General features: G+C 40.8%; 1 protein-coding gene across 5 annotated transcripts in view; it reads left to right on the forward strand.

The window, feature by feature from the left end:
- NAPB (NSF attachment protein beta) overlaps window positions 1–18,484 on the forward strand; it is a 52,514-nt gene that overhangs the window by 19,731 nt on the left and 14,299 nt on the right. For 2 of the 5 annotated variants that reach the window (XM_033185439.1, XM_033185441.1), the window contains exons 3-7: window positions 4,858–4,974; window positions 6,830–6,876; window positions 7,015–7,092; window positions 16,115–16,170; window positions 16,352–16,436. In XM_033185439.1, the coding sequence (XP_033041330.1) occupies window positions 4,858–4,974; window positions 6,830–6,876; window positions 7,015–7,092; window positions 16,115–16,170; window positions 16,352–16,436 (383 nt within the window). Of the gene's footprint in view, window positions 1–4,857; window positions 4,975–6,751; window positions 6,877–7,014; window positions 7,093–16,114; window positions 16,171–16,351; window positions 16,437–18,484 lie in introns of all 5 variants that reach the window. The other 3 variants (XM_033185438.1, XM_033185440.1, XM_033185442.1) reach the window with 2 other exon arrangements.

An 18,484-nucleotide genomic window follows, 5' to 3' on the forward strand; every position in this document is an offset into this window, starting at 1 on the left:
AAGATCTTTATAAGAAGTTTAGTTTTAGCTAAGGCTTTAGATATGCTAGTTTTCAAAACACACTTATGCCTGAATTGTCTTGTGTTTTTAAAATGGAGGAGAAAACAGTTTGTTTCACATTCCATCTTTTGTTTTGTTCAGGTCTTGTAAGTAAAAAGTGATCTTACCTGAAGAGACTACTTATTTATTTATTATTTATTTATTTATTTATTTATTTAAGACAAAGTCTCACTCTGTAGTCCAAGCTAGAGTGCAGTGGTGCAATCTTGACTCACTGCAATCTCTGTCTCCGGGGCTCAAGTGATTCTTGTGCCTAAGCCTCCCATGTAGCTGGGACTACAGGCACGTGCCACCACGCCCAGCTAATGTTTTGTATTTTAGTAGAGACGGGGTTTCACCATATTGCCCAGGGTGGTCTCGAACTCCTGAGCTCAGGCCATCCACCCACCTCGGCCTCCCAAAGTGCTGGGATTATAGGCATGAACCACTGCGCCTGGCTGAGACCACTTATTACTAATTGTATCTGGTGATCAGATATTCTAACCTTTGGAAATTCCATTTCAGGGAGGCCACTGATCATGTATATAACTAAGGCTTCGTATGTGCACCACCCATTATCTGTTGCCTGGGATGACGCTCCAGCCTCCTGACATCGCCATACTTCTGCACTTTTCCAGTCTGTTTCCACTTATGTCTGAGGTTGCAGTTTTTTGAATTTTGGAAATCAGACCTTGGCGATGACCTTAGCAGTAGGATAGGATATAAATACCTTCCACATGCTTAGCGTTCCAGTAAAGGAACACTAGGCATAAATGTGTTAATGAAGTAACATAACACAAGTTAAGTAAGGTCATATCATTCCAAATAAGAGCTGACCTCCCTGTAGTGGCCCTCAAAGACTATCACCTTCCTTGTGCACCCAGCTCCCACCTCAGAGCCTTCACATGTACTGTTCCCCCGTCTCCCTACTCTTCCCCCAAACAGAATGTTGCTGGGTCCCTGCTTCCTTCAGCTCCCTCTTCACCTGTCATCTTCTTGGTGAGGTCTTCTCTGGCCACCCCTTTTAAAAATAACAAACTTGTCCTTCCTGGAAACTGTTTTTTTTTTCGTCCAACATACTTATCACCATCTAGCAAAAATAAATTACATAATGTTTTATTGATTTATATTTACGTTTTTATTATATGGTGATTCTTATTAGAAAGTAAACCTTGGAAGGCCACATTTGTGTGTTTTATCTCTGCTGTATCTCCAGGCTTTGGATTATTACCTGCAAAGTCATAGGTGCTCAGTATATTTGTTGAGTGGATGAATATTAGATTCCTGAAATTCTATCCATGTTGCATTGGTGATGATCATAACAGCATTGCATCTCTTTATAGTTTTAAAATTTCTTTCATAATGATTAAGCTAATTTGTTTGCTTCTCAGTTTTTGAGAGATCATCCTGACGGGTATTATACCAGTTTTGCAGGTGAGGAAATTTAGCCCAAGTTGTGTGGCTTCTCAGAGGCCATTTAATTTAATATATGCTCCTTTAAAGACACTTTCAAGTTCCCTCCCTCACCTCCGAGAATGGAGTCTTGCTCTGTCATCCAGGCTAGAGTGTGGTGGCGCGATCTCGGCTTCTGCCTCCTGAGTTTAACCGATTATCCTGCCTCAGCCTCCGGAGTAGCTGGGATTACAGGCATGCGCCACCATGCCCAGCTAATTTTGTATTTTTAGTAGAGATGGGGTTTCTCCATGTTGGCCAGGCTGGTCTCGAACTCCTGACTTCGTGATCCACCCTAAGTGCTGGGATTACAGGCGTGAGCCACTGTGCCCGGCCCGATACTTCCAAGTTTAGATAGACCGAGCTCGCATTTGCTATTAGTGATTGGAATGAATAGTCAGAGTGAAAAAGTAAGCCAGCAACTCGTTTTGGAATGTGGGAATGTGAAAATGTAAAATTAAAGCACTTACTATTGTCTGGAGAAATGGAGGTAGCCTAGAAGAGCCTGGGTGTTGTGGTATGACTGAGCAAGAAAAGGATGGACCATGACTGATTCTGGGACAGGAAACATAGATAAGTTACTAAAAATGAAATGCCAGCAGGGGAGCAAGGATGTATGTTGTAAAAAAATGATGGCATTTTAACATGCCAGACCGCAGATGTGATCTAAGGCTAGATTTGCATATAATAATGAAAGTGGCCACTGTGTATAATGTGAGTCAGGCCCTTCTAAGCACTTTACTTGGGAAGTCCAAGCTATTACTACCTTCTTCTGAGGCAGAGCCCATCAAAGCTCCCACTTAGCCAGATATGTTACTGAGCTGCCACTTCATGGTTAAGTGCTGCCCCAAGTACCCCAGGTGCCTGGCCACTGCCCTGGTAGTGGCCTTTGCCCCTCCTGAATACCCACCAGCCTCTCATGATTCACCAGGGGCCAGCAGGGCTTCTTCAGTTCCAGCTCTAGCCCTGAGGCTGGCATCTACTCTGATTCTTCAGTGCCTTGCTTTCTTCTTGCTGCTATCACAGAATACCTTAGGGTAATTTATAAAGAAAATGAATATATTGTTCAGAGTTCTGGAGGCTGGATAGTTTAAGATCAGGGTGCCCAGCAGATCCTGTGTTTGGTGAGGACTGTTCTCAGCTTCCACGATGGCACCTTCTTGCTGTGTCCCCATGTGGTGGAAGGAGCAAGGCAGCTCTCTTCAACCTCTTTTATAAGGGCACTCATCCCCTTTATGAGGATGGCGCTCTCATGACTTTGTCACTCCCCCAAAGGCCCCACCTCGTAACACTGTCAAATTGGATATCAGGCTCCAGTAATACAAATTTTGGGGGGATACTACCATTCAGATCATAGCACTACCCATGTCATGCTGGTGGCTACATATTTTTCAAAGATGCCTGGGTACGCTTTTAATCAGAAACTGAGGTACAGAGCAAGAATTGAACCTGGGCAGGTGGGCTCCAGAGTTTGTACTCCAGAGTTTGTACTTTGCCTTCAGGTTCAGAAACCCATGTGAGAATTATGCATTTCCTCTGGGGAGAGGGAGTTGGAACAAGAGATACAACTGAAGCTTTAGCAGAATTGGATGTTTATGGCCAGGTATAATCACCTGTAATCCCAGCACTTTGGGAGGCCAAGGCTGGAGGATTGCTTGAGCCCAGAAGTTCAAGACCAGCGTGGGCAACATAGTAAGAACCTGTCTCTACAAAAATTTTTTTTTTTTTTTTTTTTTTTGAGACAGAGTCTTGCTCTGTCATCCAGGCTGGAGTGAAGTGGCACAATCTCAGCTCACTGCAACTTCCGCCTCCCGGATTCAAGCAGTTGTCCTGCCTCAGCCTCCAACGTAGCTGGGATTACAGGCATCTGCCACCGTGCACGGCTAATTTTTTTGTATTTTTTGTAGAGATGGGCTTTTGCCACATGACCTCAGGTGATCTACCTGCCTCAGCCTCCCAAAGTGCTGGGATTAAAGGCTTGAGCCACCAAACCCGGCCAAAAATTTATTTTAAAAAATTAAAAATAAAAAAAGCCAGGTGTGGTGGCACACGCTTGTGTCCCCAGCTACTCGGGAGGCTGAGGTAGGAGGATCTCTTGATCCTGGGAGGTAGAGGTTGCAGTGAGCTGTGATCACGCCACTGCACTGCAGCCTGGGTGACAGATTGAGACCCTGTCTCGAACAAAAGAAAAGAATTGTACTTTTTTTCTCACAAAAAAATGTATAGCAAATGTTTAATATCAGCAGTGAGTACTGGTTTATGATAATTTTTTTAGAGACCTAAAGGCTTTGTGATATTCTTAACCATGCTTTTCGTGGTAGATCAGATTCTTTCCTTTTCATTTCTACTGTACTGACTTCCCCAATGTGACTCATTTTTTGGAGGCACTCTGCCATGTTGCTTCTCTGAACTCAGGAAGTTTCCCTTGTTGATGTTTAAACCCTCTCAGAAGTGGCCTGATGCAGCTTCAGCCTTGATTTCCACTGCCCTCCTCCAGTCATGGCAGGCTTGTCACTGGCCTCCACTTCCAGCCCTTTCTTACCTTCAAGCATTTCTTCAGTGTTCATGTGACTCCTCTGCTAGCAATTCCTTCCCTCTTTCTTTTCCAGCACTCCAGAATCCATGGTCCCTGATCCAAAACCTTTTCTGAAAAAGATTAGGTCGTGTACCTTGTATGTTGTGCCATGTCCCAGTTGGAGACCTGGGCAGTACCCCACAACCAGATCCATCAGTGATTCTGCAGGGAAATGTGTAAATTTTCACACTAAATGGGGTAAAATAGATTAAACCTCGTATAAATTACAGTCAGATTTTGCTATAAACTAAAGAAAAAAATTTGGATTTTTAGACTTTTATGGATTTCAAAATTGTGGGCCTGATTTTCACTCTTTAGGAAACTTACTTTATCCACGAAGCTCTTCCTTAGCAGTTTCTTCCACTCTGACAGCTAAGTCTAGAAGACACTAAGAAAAGTGAGCAAATATCTTTGAGCTTAGTGTTTTACCTTTCTTTAATCATTCGTGGCTTGAAGCCCTTAGCTGGTGTTTATTATGTGTTAGTGGAATTGAATCCAGTAGCCGAAGACTTGGCTTTTGGTATTGAATGATCAGATCAGGGAATGGTGGCTTAGTGCCCAGGGACACTTGGAAAGTCTGCTGGGGCGGAGATGGAGAAGCTTTCATTGCTGTTTCACTTGATTCTGGTTATTTTTATATTTGCCCAAGGTGCACTGGACCACATGGATTTTTGCTTCTGACTAGAATGCTTCTTTTCAGTGGAATATAATAGGGAGGTCCACTACTTAGAGCATGGGTTGCTCTGGGGGGGGACTTATTCCTCTGTGTTTAATTGTATTGTCTTCTTCAGCTGCAGGAAACGCATTTTGTCAGGCAGCCAAGCTCCACATGCAGCTTCAGAGCAAACATGACTCCGCTACCAGCTTTGTGGATGCTGGAAATGCTTACAAAAAGGCAGATCCCCAAGGTAAGGCAGCCAGGCGCATAGCATGCCTATCTCTGTGTGTAACTAACCAGTCAGTACTACCTCAACGTTAAGGTCAGTGTTGGTGTCCTTTCAAGTCCTGGTAAAAAGGAATTTTTGTATTTTGAAATAATAGATACATTTTGATAACCTTAGGGATTTTTATTTTTTAATCATTTGGGGGCTTTTATGAGGAGAAAATATGTTAAATTTATACTGGCTGTTTAGTTTATAGCATCATTTAATTAAACTCCATTTATACTGCATTTTAGGGAATTTTTTGGAAATAACCTTTGATTTTACCTAAGACTTCTTATATCTTAATTTTGTGAAAATGTATATTGTTCATAAAAGGAAACTCTTATGTTCCCTTACTCCTAAATACCTAAGGAGTTTTCAGATCCAGTTAATGGGAAATTGTAATATTCAATCGTTAAAAAGTCTTATTCATACAGTATCCATTTGGTTTTTTAAAAAGTGTTTTTCAAAGTATTTGTTTTGAGGAAAGAATGCAATTGGATATTTAATGTGATAAAATTTTGCAAAGGTTATTTCTTTTTAGTTAGAAGAGTGTAGTTAAAAGTATTTCTTCCGTTCCACCCGTGTGCATGGCAGAAATTTTGTGTTTTTCCTTTTTCTTTTAGCAGTCCATTTTGTTTAACACCATATCCCAAATTTTGAGAATAAATATGTCATAAAGAAATAGGGTATCTTCACGACCTTCACAGTTTATTTCCCAAAGTGAAAAACTCATAGGTTAAATGAGCTGTTAGAGTGGTAAAATTGTAATGCATCAGTACTTTAGAATATGGTGCAGGCATTAAAATCCCTGGTTTCAGAGAATCTTCAGTGACCTGCTAAATGTTTACATGGCAATTAAAGAAGCACATGTTGTATAATCTCATTTTTAGAAAAAAGTTTGTGCATATAGAAATGTGTTTAATAAACAAAGGAAAAGTACATCTGAGTACTAACAGCGGATTTGAGTGGGATTATAGATAGATAATTCTTCTCTTTATATTCTGTATTTTTAAAGGTATAACAGGGATCCACATTTTTTATGTAGTTTAGAGGGAAATTGTTTCAATTTTTGTTTATCTGCTTACCTTTCTAATTTTGTAGTCAGGCCATTCTACTTTGCTGCCTCTTTAAACCAAAAGTAATAAACTTGGAGCTTATTATATGCCAGCATTATAAACACCATCATTTTATGATAGGGAAAATTTTTTGGCTCACTTTTTAAGAAAATTAATATAATTTATTAGCATTATTATTTATTAGATTTGTTTCTTCATTTTGTTAGTATGCTACAATTTAGCATCTTTGAACATTATACAGAATGTTGACTTTGCTTAAGGGTTGTTTGAATAGGCGTTTCAAAGTGCTTTTGCTTTTGGCTGCATGGAGAGTAGAATCTATTGAGGTGATCGTTCTTGTGATGTGGTGCCATAGTCCAAAATTAATATATATGCATAGTATTAATGAGGAATATGTTTGCATTCATATTTTAGCAGATATAATTTACCAGTGTTGGTGACAACCTCCATGATTTTATTTTTTTTATAATACAGTCTTTTGCCTGGATGGAGTCCTCACTTTAAGGTTAAGAGTAACTAAGACAATGTTACTCCAGCTACAGTTCCCTAAATTACACTGTAGCTGCTGGGAACAAAGCCATGCTGATGAATCTGGACTTGTGCATGATTTTTGTTTGCTTCTCACTAACTAACCTGCCCACCCTCCACTCCAAAATTATACCTCATTAACGTTCTAGTAACAGACAAGAAGACAGCCTCACCTGAACCCTCTTTGACTGAATGGATTTTTTCGTTGTTTTTCTTAAATGCCTGCGCTTCAGAGGCTATCAACTGCTTAAATGCAGCCATCGACATTTACACAGACATGGTAAGACATTGCATTGCTTGAGTAGCTGTGGGGTGGAGTCTTGAGATGGCTTAGAGTGCTCTCTCTCTTTTTTATGTTCCCAAACTGGCATTCAGATAGGAAAACAGATGTATGACTGTTTCTTATTTTTTCCCCTAGGGAAGGTTTACAATTGCAGCCAAGCACCACATTACTATTGCAGAGATCTATGAGACTGAACTTGTAGACATTGAGAAGGTAAGCAGTGGGCACACTTCCTCAGATGTGAAGCAGGCAGATAAGCTGACTCAAAGAACTCTCTTGTCCTCAGTTTGAGAGTGATCATAGGTGTAGAGTGATCATAGATGGCCTTGCCTGGAGACTTTTAGGGTCTAGCTGGCTAAAATAGTGGGCTGTTTTCCTGGAATTGGCATCTAAGACATGAGAGCTGGTTAAGATTTACAGAAATCACCTGTTTTTTCCACGCTCTGATTCACGTCAGAACGTTAGCATTGCCAAAAGAACCTTCGGCTGTATTGCTTAGTACTCTAAGGCCCAGTGAAGAAAGTGTAAGAGGTGACCTCTCTACACTCAGTCAGCATCACAGCTTTAAGTATCTGTATGCCAGTGACTCACAAATCTGACTGCAGCTCAGACCTCTCTCCAAATGCTAGATTCCTGTATCCACCTGCCTGCTGACCTCTCCACTTTGTCCAGCAGTCATCTCTAACCTGTCTGGGACTGGATTCCCATCTTAGACGCCCTGTCCCCAACCCAGTGTTCCCCCCTAAACTACAGGCTTCCTTGCCTTTTCTCTTTCTCTACAACCTGTGAGCAGTTTTTGTGAGCAGTGTCCTTCCTGCTCCCAAGTCTCAGCACAACTCACTACCTTGTCTCCCAGCTCGCACTTGATCGCTGCAGGATCCTTCAAACCGGTCTCCTTGTTTCTGCTCCCCCTGCCTTGCCAACCCCACATCCCCTTGCCACAGAGTAGCCAGAGTGAACCTTCTAAGCATTGCATCATATTCTGTTTCTCCACTGCTCACAGCCTTTCATTAGCCCCCTATCACTAAGAGGAATAACTGGAGCTGTGCAGAGCCTTCATGGCTCCACTGAATTGCTTCCTCCCAGCCCCATACTCCCCATGTACCTGTGTGGCCTGGCCTCTCCTCTTTTCTTTTACTCTCCTCCTCTTGCATACCCTGCACAGCCACCCTGGCCTCCTTGCTGTTCCACATACGTGCCAGATGAGCACTCCTGCCTCAGGACCTTTGTACCCGTGTTTTCCTCTGTCTGCAAAGCTCTTCCCCAGATGTCCATGTGTCTGACTCCTCACATCTTTCAAGTCCACGTGGCTAACTTCTCCATGCCCTTCCATTTTTGCTCATTTATTACCTTTTCCATGAGGCCTATTATGACCCCCTAGTTAATTTAGCCCCCCAGGAAGGCATAACAGATCCCCACACACCTCACTTAACTTCTTGTATTGCTGAGCAGATACCACCTTACAACATGCCCTGTCATATGCTTGCTCATCATTCTTATATTGGTTGTCTCCCTCCCTCTGCCAGAATAGGCACACATGTCAGCAGAGAGCTTTGTCTTCGCTTTACTGATGTGTCCCAAGAGCTCTGGGACCTAGTGGGGTCTAAATATTTACTAAATAAACAAATGCTACCCCTACCTCCACCATACCAAATGGAGTCTTCTTGGTCTGGGGAAAGATCTGCTAGGCAGTACTAAAATTGGACTGGCATTGTTAACATTCACTCTTTTGACTATGTGACCTTCACCTGTTATTCAGCACAAAATTTGATCATATTTATTACAATTTATTATTTGACGTCTTTTTTTTTTTTCATAATTGCCATACTTTTCTGAGGATACTCCCTGATCTTGATCAAGTCAGGGCCACCCTGTGCATTGACATGTGCATGTGAACCTTCTTTCTGGAAGGTTATCTGTGGATCCTGGAGGAAGGTGATGGAGCTGGACCTGAACCTCCTTTGTTCCGTGGTGTGGAATTGATGATGGAACGGGAGGGAGATGGGTCTGGTGTGGCTGGGGTATTTATTTGGTCAGGGTGTCTGCGATGGCCACAGTATCTTTATTTAGGTTTGAGTGAGTCTTGCGGGGATGAGCACTGTGCACAGAGCATCTTTGCCAGCAGAGGCTCCTGTTCCAGCTTCCTCTTTCACAGTGGTGAGAAGGGCACTCTGGGGCAGGAGCCTGCAGTGCTTTGTTATTTCTGCTGCCCAGGCATAGTCTCCAACACATGGGTCTCCATAAACTTGAGAGCAGATAAAATGAAATGTGACATACTCTTTTTTCCTCTTGAAAAAAATAAAAAAATAAAAAGGCCAGGTACAGTGTGATGCCTATAATCCTACCACTTTGAGAGGCCAAGGCAGGAGGACCTCTTGAGCCTAGGAGTTCAAGACCAGCCTCGGCAACATGAGAAATCCTCGTTTTTACTAAAAATACAAAAAAAAAACTAGCCAGGAATGGGGGTGCGTGCCTGTAGTCCCAGCTACTTGGGAGGCTGAGGTTGGAGGATCTCTTAAGCCCAGGAGGTAGAGGTTGCAGTGAGCCAAGATGGCACTGCTGCACTCCAGCCTGGGCAACAGAGTGAGACTCCATCTCAAAAAAAAAAAAAAAACCAACAAAAGCAATTTAAGAATATTACTGAACACACTTGCACACACATACACACACACACACACACATACATGCACGTGCAGGCACAGATTGTTAGGGTCCCTGATGTTTAAGCTCCTGAGTTGTTTAGAAACGTCATTACCTGGCCAGGCGTGGTAGTTCACACCTGTAATCCCAGTATTTTGGTAGGCCAAGGTGGGAGGATCGCTTGAGCCCAGGAGTTGAGCAACATAGTGAGACTTCCTCTTAAAAAATAATAAAAGGAAGTATTATTACCTTCTCTTCCCTGGTTGTACTCACCAGATTGTGGTTGGTGGACTGTGAAATTCATGTTTGAAAAATCAGTTACACCCAAGGTACCTTATATCTGCCTTGTTACAGATCACTTTCTTCTCATTTAGCGCTCCTACCCAATGTCCCTTCTCTGATTTTAGATCATTCACAGATTTTAGTTAGTGGACAGTGAAGTGTGTAGTTTCATAGCTTCATATTACCTCTTTTCTTGAGATAGAGTATATTAGTAGCTGATAAGTCAAGCAGATGTAACATACCTAATACAAATAAAAATCTTGTGAAACCTTAAAAATATGTAAAACATGTTTTGGGGTTTTCTAGAATTTTTTAACGTTTAAGTTCAGGGCTGCATGTGAAGATTTGTTATACAGGTAAACTTGTGTCATGGGGGTTTGTTGTACAGATTCTTTCATCATCCAGGTATTTTGCCCAGTGCCCAGTAGTTAACCTTTTCTGTTCCTTTCCCTCCTCCCACCCTCCACCCTCAAGTAGACCCCAGTCTGGCTGTTGTTTCCAGTGTCTGTGTTCATGTGTTCTCATCATTGAGCTCCCACTTATAAGTAAGAACATGCAGTGTTTGGTTTTCTGTTCTTACATTAACTTGCTGAAGATAATAACGTCCAGATCCATCTGTGTTTTTGCATAAGACATGATCTTGTTCTTTTTTATGGCTTCATAGTATTCTGTGGTGTATATATACCACATTTTCTTTATCCAGTCCACCATTGATGGGCTTTTTTTAGGTTGATTCCTTATCTTTGCTGTTTCGAATAGTGCTGCAGTGAACTTTTCATGTGCATGTGTCTTTATGGTGGAATTGTTTATATTACTGTGGCTGTATACCCAGTAATGGGGTTGCTGGGTTGAATGGTAGTTCTGCTTTCAACTCTCTTAGGAATCATCATATGCTTTCCACAATGGTTGAACTAATTTACACTCTCACCAACAGTGTATAAGTGTCTCCACAACCCCACCAGCATTCGTTGTTTTTTGACTTTTAATAACAGCCATTCTGACTGGTGTGAGATGGTATCTTATTGTACTTTTGATTTGAATTTCTCTAATGATGCGTGATATTGATGTTTAAAAAATGCTTGTTGGCTGCATATATGTCTTTTGAAAAGTATCTCTTCATGTCGTTTGCCCACTTTTTAATGGGGTTGTTTTTCTTTTTTTTTTTTTTTTTTTTTTTTTTTTTTTTGAGACGGAGTCTCGCTCTGTCGCCCAGGCTGGAGTGCAGTGGCTGGACCTCAGCTCACTGCAAGCTTCGCCTCCCAGGTTCACGCCATTCTCCTGCCTCAGCCTCCCGAGTAGCTGGGACTACAGGCGCCCACCACCACGCCCGGCTAGTTTTTTGTATTTTTTAGTAGAGACGGGGTTTCACCGTGTTAGCCAGGATGGTCTCGATCTCCTGACCTCGTGATCCGCCCGTCTCGGCCTCCCAAAGTGCTGGGATTACAGGCTTGAGCCACCGCGCCCGGCCATGGAGTTGTTTTTCTCTTGCAAATTTGTTTAAGTTCCTTATAGATGCTGGATATTAGATCTTTGTCAGATGCATAGTTTGCAAGTATTTCCTTCCATCCTGTAGGTTGTCTGTTTACTTTGTTGATAGTTTCTTTTTCTGTGCAGAAGCTCTTAAGTTTCATATGTCAATTTTTGCTTTTGTTCCAATTGCTTTTGGTGTCTTTGTCATGAAATGTTTGCCTGTTCCAATATCCACGATGGTATTGCCTAGGTTGTCTTCCAGGATTTTTATGGTTTTGGGTTTTACATTTAAGTCTTTAATCCATCTTGAGTTTATTTTTATATATGGTATAAGGGAGGGGCCCAGCTTCAATCTTCTGCATGTGGCTAGCCAGTTACCCCAGCGGCATTTATTGAATAAGGAGTCTTTTCTCCATTGCTTGTTTTTGTTAGCTTTGTTGAAGATGAGATAGCTGTAGGTGTGTGGCCTTATTTCTGGGCTTTTTATGCTGTTCCATTGGTCTGTGTGTCTGTTTGTGTACCAGTACCATGTTGCTTTGGTTACTGTAGCCCTGTAGTGTAATTTGAAGTGGGGTAACATGATGTCTCTAGCTTTGTTCTTTTTGCTTAGGATTGCCTTGACTATTCAGGCTATTTTTTGATTCCATATGCTATTTTGATTCCACCTTTAAAATAGGGTTGTCTAGTTCTGTGAAGAATGTCGTTGGTAGTTTGACAGGAATAGCACTGAATCTAAATTGCTTTGGGTGGTATGGCCATTTTAGTGATACTGATTCTTCCTATCCATGAACATGGGATGTTTTTCCGTTTGCTTGTGTCTCCTTTGATTTCTTTGAGCAGTGTTTTGTAATTCTCATTGTAGAGATCTTTCATCCTCCTGCATTGCTTCTTTTACTTCATGAAGTAAAACACTGAACCACGTAATAAATGGGTCCTTTTTAGATGGTTTTTAAAAATGATCTACAGGAAATATAATTCAATTCTATTTTCATCCTCTGGAGAGCCTTATTTAATACTGTTTGTTACAGCATAGAATAGGTGTATATGGCAGATTTATGTTAGGTCTCCTCTAGGGGCATTTGTTCTAAAAGAATTGATCCCATTTCAAAGCTACTTAAGGGTATTTCACCTACACAGTGGACTCTTAAGCCTGGAAATTGCATTTGCTTTATGGCGTCATTGATGCAGTCATAAGGACCTTGTTTCTCATTCCAGAATTGAATGTATTGTGACACTCATCTAGGTGCCCCAAGCAGAAATGTTGTGACCTCCTTGGTCCTCTACTTAAATAACAGGATAACCAGCTGGTCTTAAATTTCTGGATTTATTGTTACGTGTGCTGTTGTTATTGGTGGCTGTGTTCTGCTTTTGACATTTATTATAGTCCTTGGGATTGTCAGATATCTAGGTAGGCTGATTTCTGGTGTGTAAGGATCTGATTTTATCTGATAAATTTCACTACATGCTAAAATTCCAAACTAGATGTGAACATTTAGAGATAGCCTGTGGCCAGTCTCTTCTCTGAAACCAGTGAATTGTGCTTTTTTTTCAAGTACAATCTGTCACAACTAGGGAAAACCATGGAATTTAACGATTGGTTTAATTAGCATTATTGAAAACCAACTTGAAATTTTTTCTTTCGCTGTGATAAACGTAACTGTAGTTTACATCTCTAAAATTCTAATGAGCCAGTGCCATTATTGGTAAAGTGTTAAGTTACACCAAATTGTCAACATCTAGCCTTTTCTTTTTTAACCTCCAAAGCAGCAGTTACATATGGTTTAACCCAACCCTATTTATTCATTGAGTTCTGGTGCTGTAAGAATTAGGAAGATATGTAGTTATACTCTTATCTGTCCTGAAAAAGAGGTTATATAATCCAGTATTCTTCACAGACAAATTTGGTCAGGTTTATCATGATTTGCCCAGTTTATTTTGATGGGAAATGGTGCTAAACACTTTAGAGAATGAGGCCAGTTGAAAGGAGGTTATTGATTAATCATAAGTTCGCTGAAAACCTTTTATTTCCTGAGTATTTCACATAATCATGATACTGGCAATAGTTTAATAGGCAGCTTTCATTTGTGATGCACTTTGCCTTCATTCACTTAGCATCTGTTACTGAGCACCCACTTTGTAAACAGGCATCATGCTAGGCTCAGGGCTGTGATGGTGAGCCAAACGGTCATGGCCCTGCCCTCACAGAGCCCACATTTTAGTAGGAGGAGATGTACCTTCATCAGGTAGTCCCATTTGTGTGTACATAACAGCTTTGACAGGTGTTCCAAAGAAGTATTTTCTTCCCAGACTATTTCTGTATGTTACTAAGTATTTGCAAAAAGAGGACCATAGTATACCTATTCTTTTATAGCTGCATTTTTAAATTCAGTATTCTGTGAAGGCCAGGCATGATGGTCCATGCCTGTAATCTCAGCATTTGGGAGGCCAAGATGGGAGGATAGCTTGAGTCCCGGAGTTTGAGACCAGCCTGGGCAACATGAAAAAACCTCATTTGTATGAAAAATTTAAAAATTAGCTAGGCATTGTGGCACATGCCTGTAGTCTCAGCTACTCGGAAGGCTGAGGTGGGAGGATCGCTTGAGCCCAGGAGGTTGAGGCTACAGTGAGCTGTATTCATGCCACTCCAGCCTGTCCAACCTGGACAACAGAATGAGACCCTGTCTCAAAAAAAAAAAAAACTTTTCAAGTATCCCATTATATGTAACCACTTAATTTTTTTTCAGCTTTTCTTCTACTGTAAATAATGTTCAAAATATGTGTTTTGGGGGAGCATATTAGGTTATGCTAAATGACTGAAATCATGGACCCAAAATGTAATCATATAAACACAGTATAAGTGTCTGTTTTTCACAAAACTGTTCAATGTGAAAGTTTGAGGCAGGGTTCCTCTGTAGTCCTGAGAGGCTGATACTGGCTCTGCCACTTCTAGCTTATGGCCTTCTGGTAGCTCAGTTTCTGCTCTTGGTCATCACCACCACCATCTGCAGGGAGTTGGGGGCCTGGGGCTTGATGGGCCAGGTCTAAGTACTTTTCTAACTTTAACATAGTTCCATGGCCTGTTTTGTTTTATTTGTTTTTCTTGTCCCTGAGGCTCTCTTCTAACTCACTAGGAGCTGCCTTGAAGCCACTGAACTAATGGGCTTGGGCAGAAAGGCAGCACCTTTACTCTGATTTTCAAAGACTGCTAGCTCCCTCATTTGCATTTACTGGGAAACCTTTGTAATTCAAGCAGCCTGCAAGCCCACCACCTGCTTCTGTATGTTTGCATACTAAAAATGATTTTTATAGTTTTTAATTCTTGAGAGAAAAAAGCATTTGCTACGTGTAAAAATTATATGAAATTAGACATTTCATTGTTCATAAATACAGTTTTATTGGAACACAACCACACTTATTCATTTATATCTTGTCTATGACTGCTTTTATGCTACCACAAGAGAGCTGAGTAGTTGCGGCAAAGATGCACAAAACCTAAAATATTTCTTGTCTGATCCTGTTAGAGAAAAACTTGGCTAGAGCCCAGGTTTAAAGAACTGCTTATACTTACCTCTCGTTATCTGGGGTGTAGAAGGTTTTTTCAATCTTATGAGGGCCTTATTTCTAAGATTGTCTATAACTGTCTACAAACCAGCTGATTCTTTGCAGAGTTCAGCTCTCATAAAACTGTGCTAACAGCAGCACACACTATCTCCTGGCTTTTCTCAGCCATTTTGCTTAGTTTTGGACTCTGGTAGACACCTATTTTTTTGTTTGTTTTGAGACAGAATTTCACTCTTGTTGCCCAGGCTGGAGTGCAATGTTGTGATCTCAGCTCACTGCAACCTCTGCCTCCCAGGTTCAAGCAGTTCTCCTGTCTCAGCCTCCCAAGTAGCTGGGATTACAGGTGCTTGCACCATGCCCGGCTAATTTTTGTATTTTTTTAGTAGAGATAGGGTTTCATCATGTTGGCCAGGCTGGTCCTGAACTCCTGACCTCAGGTATTCCACCTGCCTTGGCCTCCAAAAGTGCTGGGATTATAGGCATGAGCCACCGTACCCGGCTGACACCAATTCTTTTTCCTGAGTTGTCACGTGCTTGATTCCACTAACTTTCATCACAGCATGACAGGAACTTCTAGCTTTCTGGCTTGTGATCTCTGTTTCCTCTCCACTTGATGCCATATATTTTTAGATTGACAGCAACATCCTTATTCTAGGTGACACTTAAGGTATTAGTGGGTGTAGTCTGTGCTGCAAGTCATAGACCTAAAGTGTAATTAGGGCTTCATACCTCTCTAACAATCCAGTGTGGCTGCTAAGGGTTTGATAGTGGTAGAGACACTGGGGTTGGAGGTACATTGTGTCCTTTGTAGTTATTTAGGAATCTGCCTGACAGTTACTGCCATTTTGGGTGTCTAGCTTACGGTGTCACTCTGGACTTGGTCATAGCCATCCTAGCTCATGGGAAGTGGAAGGCCTGGAGAAGGATGCAAAGTGAGATATATGGCCCAAGCCTGGGAGTGGCCCCCAGCATGTCTGTTTACATTCCACTGGAAAGAACTAGTCACAGGCTAGTTCTCTACAGAGGAAGCTATAGAGGAAGCTGAGGAAGTGGTGTAGCTGGGCATATGCCATGTGGGGAGGGAGAAACAGATTTTGATGGTCAGCAAGCATTCTGCTTCCAGAGGTGCATGCTTTCTTGTATTTCGTAAAGAAATAGGCCGAGTTGTGAAAAGTTTGCTGGTAGAGTAGGTTTGTTTATAAAAAAAATACCTATGCAAATGTGGCTTTAAAATGCAACTCTCCAAATAAATTGTGTGTGAATAAAATCTGTATGTTTTCAGGCTATTGCACATTATGAACAATCTGCTGATTATTACAAAGGAGAAGAATCCAATAGGCAAGTATTACTTTTCTTAATATAATTTAATGGGTTTTATTATGTGTGATAAAAAAAATACTTCTTTTTATACTCTGTGAGTGTATTTAACTATACCAAATGAAGATGTACTAAGGCCCAGTGCACATCTTTTATTTTTCCATTGGCTTGTTATTCATTCTGCTTTGGTTCTTGATTTCAGCTCAGCAAACAAGTGTCTGCTGAAGGTGGCAGCATATGCTGCCCAGCTTGAGCAGTACCAGAAAGCCATTGAGATCTATGAGCAGGTAAGGATACTGTTGTTTTCTTGGAGAGAAGTTTTCTGAATCATTTTTTAAAATTAAACTTTTTATTTTTCTTTTTATGGAGATATAATCCATATATCATGTGATGAGTACAGTTCATTGGTTTTTAGTCTATTCACAGAGTTGTATAACTATCACCACTACTTAATTCCAGAACATTTTCATCATCCCCAAAAGAAGCCCAGCAGTCCATTCTCTCCTCCCAGTCCCTGGAAGACACAATCTACTCTCTGTCTATATGGATTTGTCTATTCTGAACCTTGAAAATAAATGAAATCCCATACTATGTGGCCTCTTGTGACTGCCCTCTTTCACTTAGCATATTGTTTTCAGGCTTCAACCATGTCATAGCAAATGTCAGTATGTCATTGTTTTTCGTGGCTAATACCTCTTGGTTCATTTATCAATTTATGGATGTTAGGGGTTTTTCCACTTTGGGTCTATTATCAATAATGCTGCTGTGAACATTTGTGTTAAAGTTTTTGTGGTGGTGTTTTTAGTTCTCTTAGTTATATACCTGGGAATAGAATTGCAGTTGCTGGGCCATGTGGTAAGTACATGTATAACTTTTTGAGGAACTGCCAGGCTTTTTCACAGTGGCTACACCATTATACCTTCCCACTAGCAATGCACAGGGTTCCAGTTTCTCCACATCATCACCAATACTTGTTTTTTTTTTTTTAAAATAGTCACCTTAATGAGTGTGAAATGTCTCATTCTGTTTTTGATTGTTATTTCTCTAATGACTAGTGATGTTGAGTATCTTTTTATTTGCTTATTGACCATTTGTATATCTTTGGAGGAATGTCTATTCCAGTACTTTCTCTGGATTTAAATTTGGTTGTTTGTTTTTTGGTGGTGAGTTTTAGGTGTTCTTTATATATTCTGGATATTAATCCCCCATCAGATATGTGATTTGCAAGTATTTACTCTCATTCTGTGGGTTGTCTCTGGACTCTGTTATTAATGTCCTTTGATTCACTGATGTCTTTAATATTTTGGAAGTCTAGTTTGTCAGTTTTTTCTTTGTCTGGCTTTTGTTGTTACATAGAAGAAATCGTCACTGAATCTGTTATCATGAGGCTTTTCCCTTCTGTTTTTTTCTAAGAATTGTGTAGTTTTGGCTGTTAGGTTTAGATTTTTTATCCATTTTGAGTTAATTTTTGTATGTAGTATGAGGTAAGGGTCCAGCTTTATTCTTTTATATGTGGATGTCCAGTTTTTCTAGCACCATTTGTTGAATAGAACTATCTTTTAACTATTGAATGGTATTATGACCCTTATTGAAAATTACTTCACCATATGAAATATGAGGGCTTACTTCTGGGCTCTCTATTCCATTGATCTATTTATCCATCTTTATGCCAGTATTACACTCTTTTTATTTCTGTAACTTTGCAGTAAGTTTTGAAGTCAATAAGTATGAGTCCTCCAACTTTTTGTTCTTTTTCAGAATTGTTTTGGCTATTCCAGATCCCTTGCATTTTCATCCGAATATTAGGATCAGCTTGTCAATCTCTGCAAAGTAGCCAGCTTAGATTTTGATAGAGATTGTATGGAATGTGCATACCAATTTGAAGAGTGGTTTTAGGGTTTTCCAGAGAAACAGAACCAATAAGAGGTATAGAGGTGTATGTGTGTGTGTTTGTGTGTGAGTGTGTATGTGTGTTTAGAGAGAGAAATTATTGTAGGGAATTGATTTGCTTGATTATATAGGCTGAAATCTGCAGTCTGAAGACCCAGGAGAGCCAGTGGTATAGCTCCAGTCCAAATCCAAAGACCGCAGAACCAGGAGAGTTGATGGTGTAATTTCTAGTCTGAGTCCAAGTCTGAAGCAGGAGAATACCAGTGTCCTGGCTCTAAGACAGGCGTTGAGAATAAATTCTTCCTTTTAACCTTTTATTTTATTCAGATTTTCAGTAGATTAGATGAGGCCCACCCACAATGGGGAGGGCAATCTGCTTACTCATCCTACTGATTCAAATGTTAATCTCATTCAGAAACACCCCACAGACACACTCAGAATAACA

Source organism: Trachypithecus francoisi, unplaced genomic scaffold (assembly GCF_009764315.1).
Source record: "Trachypithecus francoisi isolate TF-2019V2 unplaced genomic scaffold, Tfra_2.0 Lachesis_group21, whole genome shotgun sequence".
Classification (NCBI taxonomy): Eukaryota; Metazoa; Chordata; class Mammalia; order Primates; family Cercopithecidae; genus Trachypithecus; species Trachypithecus francoisi.